The sequence below is a fragment of the Myotis brandtii genome, unplaced genomic scaffold, assembly GCF_000412655.1.
Source record: "Myotis brandtii unplaced genomic scaffold, ASM41265v1 scaffold833, whole genome shotgun sequence".
In the NCBI taxonomy this organism is placed as follows: Eukaryota; Metazoa; Chordata; class Mammalia; order Chiroptera; family Vespertilionidae; genus Myotis; species Myotis brandtii.
In genome coordinates this window covers 490,989-498,343 of record NW_005371384.1, presented here as the reverse complement: position 1 = coordinate 498,343, position 7,355 = coordinate 490,989, and the positions used below count along the sequence as shown (strand labels likewise).

Sequence of the window (7,355 nt, the reverse complement as noted above, 5' to 3'; positions counted from 1 at the left end):
TTGTGCTGCTATGAACATAGGGGTGGATATATCCTTTCTGATTGGTGTTTCTAGTTTCTTGGGATATATTCCTAGAAGTGGGATCACTGGGCCAAATGGGAGATCCATTTTTAGTTTTTTGAGGAAACTCCATACTGTTCTCCGGTAGTTGTTCTTCTGTGACTGGCTTGTTTCACGGAGCACAATGTCCGCAAGGTTCACCCAGTGTGGATGAACTTCCACAGCGTTACGTCAAGTGGAAGCCATCCACAGAGACTACTCTATCGTGTGATTCCGTTTACCTGGAATGTCCAGAACAGGCAGATCCATAGAGACCAAGGAGCTGAGCGGCTGCCAGGGGATGGGGGTCAGGGGACTAACTGCTAATGGGCACGGGTTTCTTTTGGGGGCAATGAAGATATTCTGGACTTAGTGGGGATGGCTGCGGGACTTTATGAATATGCTAAGTCACTGGATTGTATACTTAAAAATGGCGAATTTGGTGTTATCTGAATTCCACATCAATTAGAAAAGCAAAAGGGAGAGATTGAGAAAAGAGAAGAGGCAGTAGAGGGAAGCCTGGGTGGGGGTGTGGCCAGGCCGTGACCTTGGCCGGGAAGCAGGTCCAGCCTTGGGGAAGCCAGTGGGCCTGTGGTTTGGCAGAAGAGCACTTTGATGTCCAGAAGTCCTCCCGTAGCCAGGGCCCAGGAACACCCAAGACCACGGCCGAGCCCCCGCTCACCAATCAGGAAGTCTTTAAGCTAATTTCTCTGAGGATTTTCGCTGGCCAGTTGTAACCGCCAGTGATCCCGGCATCCTTGCTGCCTCTTCAAGCCCACCCGTACCCTGCTTTGCCGTGGCCTCTGACCTGGCCGGGGCGCCCAGGCTGTGTCCACAGCAGTCCTCCAGGGGCTCAGCTCCCGCCCGAGAAGGCCCAGCTTCCTGGTATCCTCTGACCCTTGGAGATGCTCACTCCAGGCTGCCCCGGGGCTGGGCGGGGGCCCGGCTGCGGGGGACTGGAGCGGGCGCCCTGAGCCGTGGTCCCTGGTGCTCGCTTGGGCAGCCCGGGACTGAGATGGTCTCGCCCCCACAGCTCCTGCAGTCCCAGGACGTGAAGGAAGACGCCGTGCTGTGCTGCTCCATGGAGGTAAGCAGCGCGCGGGCTGGTGGGGAGCGGCTTCCTGTGTGGAATGTGAATGTTCACAGGGAGCCTGCCCGCCCTGGGCCGGAGGGGCGGAGGACTGCTGGCCATGGAGAGGGTCACACGAGGGCTGGCATCGTCACCCTCCCTGTCCCCAGGGCCGCCCTCTCCTCGCACCAGGCACACACCTAAGTGACGTAAGAGATTCCGGGTGACCCCTGTCCCCCGATATCAACCTGGGCCTTGGTGCTGTGGAGTTTGGGGAAGGCGCCTGAGGCTTGCATCCCAGTGTCGCAGAACAGCCCTCGGGAGGTGCCAGGCCTGTCCCCCAGGTGTGGCCGCTGCTCGTGGATACTCTCCCTCTGGGATCTGTCCGCAGGCACTGGGCTCTCCCCTACTCACGGGGACAGACCTTTGCCCTCGGAAGACAGCCCAGAGCCTCCGAGTGGAGCACAGTGAGGGAGGGGCCTCAATCCTGGGTACCCAGGACGCACCAGGCCGGCTGAGCTCACCTCTCAGGCGGCTGCTGCCCGCTGCCAAGGCTGCTCCCGAGAATCTCGGAGGCTAGAGTGCAGGAGCCCGGACCGCAGCTTAGGTGTAAGGGACAGTCACTCCGGTCATGGTCGGGCTCCAGCTGCGTGACTGCAGGGAGAGCAGGGAGAAGGAGAAGGAGAAGGAGAAGGCATGTTCCCTGCCCTCAGACAGCGTCTGGTCCGGCGAGACTAGATCACACACACGCACACGCATGTGCACGCACCCCACTGGATGAGCAGTGGGGGAAAAAGTGTGGGTACAGAGCACGCATCCCAGGAGAGAGGTCAGGGTGGGCCCAGGAGGTGAAGAAAGCTTTTGTGAAGAAGGTAGAGGCCTGAACACTGGGTGGGATGAGGCTGGGGGTGGGGTGAGGCTGGGGGTGAGGTTATATGGAGAGAACGGCAGGGGCTGCTGGCCAGGGGTGCACAGCTCAGAAGGTTGGGGCTCCTTCCCAACGGGGGCTTTTCTAGGTGATTGGGGGCCTCTCTGGGGGGGAGGCCCTCTGGCTGGCCTTCTGCCCGGTTCGTGTTTCTCTTTCCTCGTGTCACTGGTGTGGGCAGAGGTCAGTGCTGTGGGTGGGGAGGTGGGGCTGGGGCGGCGAGGAGGGAGGAGGGAAATAGGAGACATCCTGCTCTCCGCTCTCAGGTTCCACATGGACACACACAGGTAACAATGACTAAGCTCATTTCCAGAGACACAGCCCAGCAAGTGAAAATTAACCCGGAGCAGCCTGATCGCCTGTGAAGGGAGCAGGTCACACAGCCAGTGAGGGTGTGGGTGGCAGTCAGGGAAGGCTTCCTGTAGGAGGAAAGCTTTGGGGTGACAGGGAGACGTGTTGTGCTCCTGGGCAGCAGGCAATATTCCGATCCCTCTTATGTCTGCCAACAGATTGGTGGTTAAGTGTGGGCTCTCGCAGTTGGCTGTTGCCGCACTCCGCCCTCCCTGTGTCCCAGAGGCCTGGGCCTGCACCTTCCTGAGATGATCCAGCTGGTTCTTGTCCCTGCCCCAGCTCACCCACCCAAGGTGGGTCGGGACCGCTGCCGGGCCCACGTGCTGTCCTAACCGCGCCCCCTTCTCTGCCCACAGCTGCAGAGCACGGGCCGGCTGCTGGAGGAGCAGCTGCCCGAGATGATGACCGAGCTCCTGGCCAGTGCCCGAGACAAGATGCTGTGCCCCTCGGAGTCGATGCTGACCCGGTCGCTGCTCCTGGAGGTCATCGAGCTCCACGCCAACAGCTGGAACCCCCTGACGCCCCCCATCACGCAGTACTACAACAGAACCATCCAGAAACTGACAGCCTGACAGCCAGGGGCCTGGCGGGCGGCCCGCAGGCAGCTGGGCCCCGGTGCGTGGGCCAGATGGACAGGCAGGCGGACAGGGGTGGCCCTGGAGAAAGAAACAAACGGGAGGAAGGCAGGCAGAGCCGGAGGCCCGTCTGGAGCCTGGCGGGAAGGGATCGAACCCCAGGATGCCCCCCATCCGAGCCCCAGCCCCAGCGTGCGGCCGCGGCACGGTCATGGGAGCATGTTGCTTTTTCACGGTGGCCCGGCCCTCCCCCTTCACTCCTGCTCCTCCTGCCCCTCCCAGCAAGGAGCCCGCAGGCCTTTGTGCAGGGGTTTCATCCCCTGACTCCTCCTCCAGCGGGCAGCCGGCGCACCAGGGCACCGCGTGGGTCGCAAAGGACCTCAGAGGCTGGAAAGTGGGTCGGAGAGGCGTGCATTGTTCCCGCATGCTGTCAGCCGCCGTCGCCAACTGGCAGCAGGCGACGTGTAGCAGATGTCCGGGAGGACAAAGGCAGGCACGGTCCCCACCAGCCGCCCGTCATGGACGGCCTTTGTCCACAGGGTTGAGCTGGGGACAGAGGCATCCCTTCTCTTCCAATCTTCGAGCTCCCCCCCCACCCCCAACTTCCAAGTCCTTCTCCCAGACCCCACGCCTGGGGCCTGGGCTGGGAGCAGGCGGGGAGCTGGGGATTGTAGCTCTCCTTGCGCTCTTTTGTTTCATTGTGTTATATTTTTCAAAAGTCAGCTGCTTTGAAGTCTCCTCTCTCAATGAAAGAGCCGCGATGTGATCCCACAGGAGGACCCCGATGAGGGACATCACACCCACCCCCTGTGGCTGAAGGCTCCTAGCCACAGACAGCTTGCCAGTAGCCAATTAGGGTAATTGGAAACGTCTGCCCGTGGGGGTCCCTCCGGAACCTGGGCACCTCCCTGCTCCTATTCTCGCTGCTCTCAAAGGGCTGACACCTCACACTGGGGTGCAAGGCCCTGGGCCTGGCGGTGAACCAGGCACAGCACAGGCTGGCAAACTAAAACCCAAACGCTAGGGGATGTTTTCTGCTCCACACACAGGTCCTGTCCCAACCTCTGGGTGTGTGTGGGGGGGGAGGGGGGGCTCAGAATGTAACTACATGGGCCGTGTGACTGCCCTAATCTCATCCCAGGCAGGACCCAGGACCCAGCCCTCCCACAGCCCAGGTCCCCATGCCCAGGGGGCTCGGGCACTGCCGTCCCCGGGCTGCTCACTGAGTCACAAGCAGGACAGTCAGGTGACCGGGCAGGGGTGCCAGGCTGCGAGCAAGGCAGGGCTCCTGCAGGAGTTGGGTCCTGGGAGGTTCCTCTGTGGAGGGAGATGGATAGGGCTCTGGACTGTTGTCACTGGCACCTGCACAGCACCCCACACACACACCTCCAGGGTCCGGAGCTCACACTGTGATGAGCCCCAGAAAATGACCTCGGCCCAGCAGCTTCCTTATCTCCTCCTTTGCCGAGGCCAGTCACTCTGGGTCCCTGGAGGCGGCCTGGCTGCCCGGTCCGGTCAGGCTGGCACGAGGTGAGGGCTGGAGGAGGCTTCCCCTTGCTGACCCCGAGTCTGGGAAAGCAGGCAAGCGGGGAGGGGGCAGGGGGCAGGTTCCCAGTACTCCCTGGCTTTCCCACCAACTGCAACCTGCCTTCCAGCCGGGATGGGAGCTCGTGCCAGTTCCCCAAAAAAGCGCCTGTGGGGGCAGAGGGTTACCTGCAGCCGGCCGGGTGCCTCTGTCGGAGCCAGCACCCTCGTGGCCCAGCCTTTGCCTTCTCCTGCTTCCCAAGCTTCCTCACACCTCCTCCCGCCTTTCCTCCTCAGCCTGCACCTTTAGCCCATCCTGGGCCGGGACACCGGAGGCCCCCAGAAGGCCTGGAGGGAAGAGGGGGGCTGATGTCAGGCTCAGAGAGGACACGGGGGAAATCAGGATCTGGAGGAGTCAGGCGGCCCCGCCAGGCCAGCAGCCGCTCCTGCCAGGCCTCAGACACACCTGTGCTGACATGGGTCTTGCTTCCTTGAAGTGTATGTGCATGTGCGTGTGTGGGTGTGTGTGTGCAGACGTGTGTGTGCACATGGGTATGGGTGTGGGTGCATCTGCTGAGAAGAAAACAGGAGGAAGGGAGAGGCCTAGGAGTGGGGGTGCAAGTCTAGAAGGCAGGAGAGTGGGGTCCCCCACCTCCACCCCAGCTCAGAGAGCAAGCTTCATGCAGGGCCCCAGATACCGGGCGTGCAGGGGCTGCTGTTCCGGGGAAAGCCGGGACAGGTGGCATCCTGGGCGCTGCGGGCCTCGTGCCCTTCCTCCTGGGGCCCTCCTGGTGGTCTTGCCTGAGGGCCAACCCCTCCCTGACTGTTAGGACCAGAGTGTGAAGTGAGATATAAATATGTATACATATATAAATATATTTTTAATTACGTGTCGTGTCACGGTGGCTCCAGACGTGGTTTGCCTAGTTTATCCCATTGCTCGAAAGCGCTTCCTGGCCAATCCGAGAAACAGTTTCAGCTGTTTTTTTCAAAAACAGGTTGCTGCTACTTTTTTCAGACGTGGAAGGAAAACATTTAAAAAGGAATCATTTTTTTAAGGAATTAACATTAAAGGCTAAAACCTGAGACTCTGAAGCAGCTTCCCAGGAGAGACAATTCAGACGGGAACTGGGGGGCCGCATGGGCACCCCACAGACCCCCCTCCCCGGGTCAGGCCCCCCTCTGCTGTGTGAGAAGGCCATATCCAAGTTGACCTCTGAATGTATTTGAAGGGGCAAAACTGGGTATTGCATTTCTAGGGCTTGCGCAGTTCTCCCCACGGGCCCGTGGCTTTCTCGGCGCTCAGAGGCCGAGTCCGGCCATCCGGTGTGGATTCTGTCCGTCTCCCCTGCCATCAAGGCGAGGCTGTCATTGTTCTCCCGGGCAGCCAGCCTGCTCGCCGCAGCCTTGCTCCCCTAGGCCGTGTGGCTTTGCTGAGCTCTGGGACCGCTGCCCGGAGAAGGCTCCTCACCCACCGCCCTGGACCCACCATCCTCGGTGAGGAGTGCACCTCCAAACCCAGTTCCGTCTGTTCGTCTGTAAACCTTCAAGGTCTGGGGATCGTCCTGTCCATCCATGTAAATGTAAATGTTGGCCGAATCGGTATTTATTCTAATTTTTATTTTATTTTATTTTTCTCCGGGGGCATGGGGAGGGGGTGTGGGAAATGTACCACTGATCATGCCCTGGGCAGCTGCAGGGGGCGGGCCCAGACTGCCAGGCCGCCAGAGGAGCAGCCCCTGGAGGCCGCCCCGGACGCCAAGCCCCCGTCTCCTCTGGCCTCAGAAACCAGCCCAGGCTCCTCGGATGGCAGGTTCGGGGCCCCGTGGAGGCCTGGCTCCCAGCTGCTGGGCAACCTCTGGCCGGGCCTGTGAGGATGCAGACCCGAGAGGAGACGGCCTTCCTCCACTGGGGACGGGTGTGCAGAGGGCTGCCTGCCTCGTGGGAGCCAGCGGGAGCCTGGGCGGTGGGACCTGCCGCCCTGGGCGGGGCCTGGGCTTCCGCCAACGCTGCAGCGGATCCTGCTCACGCAACACCTCCCCTCCCTCGGTGTGTCCTGCTTTCCAGCTGAACCCAAACTACGAGTGGGTTTAAAAAATAAACGGCACCGAAAAACAAGAATGCCCTGAGTCCGTGTTCTTTGTGAGTTGAGCAAGTGGCTACCCTGTCCCGGGGGCTCAATCAGTCTTCCACCAAAGGGGCCCAGTGGTTCATTTTCCTGTGATGACATGTCCCTTGTTTTGCACCATCCCTCCCAGGGTGAGACCCTGGTGACACTGCCGCCTGGGAACACGTCCCCCTCGGGGTTTCGTTCTGGCTAGAAGGTGCCAGGCTTTCCCTCCTCAGGTGGCGACCAGAGCCTCTCCCCTTTACAGGTACCTGGCCCAGGTGGCGGCCAGGTCAGCCCAGGAGCTGGCGAGGGCACCTTGAGATTGGTCACTGCCCAGCACTGAGTCCCATGACACTGAGCAGAGACCACTGGTTAGGCCCTGGCTGGTGTGGCCCAGCGGGTTGGGCATCATCTGTGAACCCAGGTCTCTGGTTTGATTCCCAGGCAGGGCACATACCCAAGTTGTGGGTTCGATTCCCAGGATCATGCAGGAAGCAGACGATTGATATTTCTGTCATCCATGTTTCTCTCCCCCTCTCTCTCTAAAAAATCAATTTTTTTTAAAAAAAGAACGCACAGGTTGGTAGACATTTAGATTAAACATTAGAGATATTTTGTCAAGACAGTTTTTTACAAAATGCAAAGGAGGAGCAGAAAGCAGCGGTGAAAATGAAAGGTGTTTAAAGGTAAGCGAGAGGGTGGGGAGGGGGAAATCTTACCAAACAGTATTCACCAAAGGAGAGAGGAGGTTTTTCTGGGTGG

At 60.2% G+C, this 7,355-nt stretch overlaps 1 protein-coding gene across 1 annotated transcript in view; it reads left to right on the top strand.

Annotated features, from left to right (window-relative positions):
* Positions 1–6,604, top strand: part of CTIF (CBP80/20-dependent translation initiation factor) — a 257,814-nt gene extending 251,210 nt beyond the window's left edge. Inside the window, exons 11-12 of the mRNA XM_005884497.2 lie at positions 1,073–1,126; positions 2,741–6,604. Of these exons, the coding sequence (XP_005884559.1) occupies positions 1,073–1,126; positions 2,741–2,956 (270 nt within the window). The 3' untranslated portion in view covers positions 2,957–6,604. The remainder of the gene's footprint in view (positions 1–1,072; positions 1,127–2,740) is intronic.
* Positions 6,605–7,355: the final 751 nt, after the last annotated feature.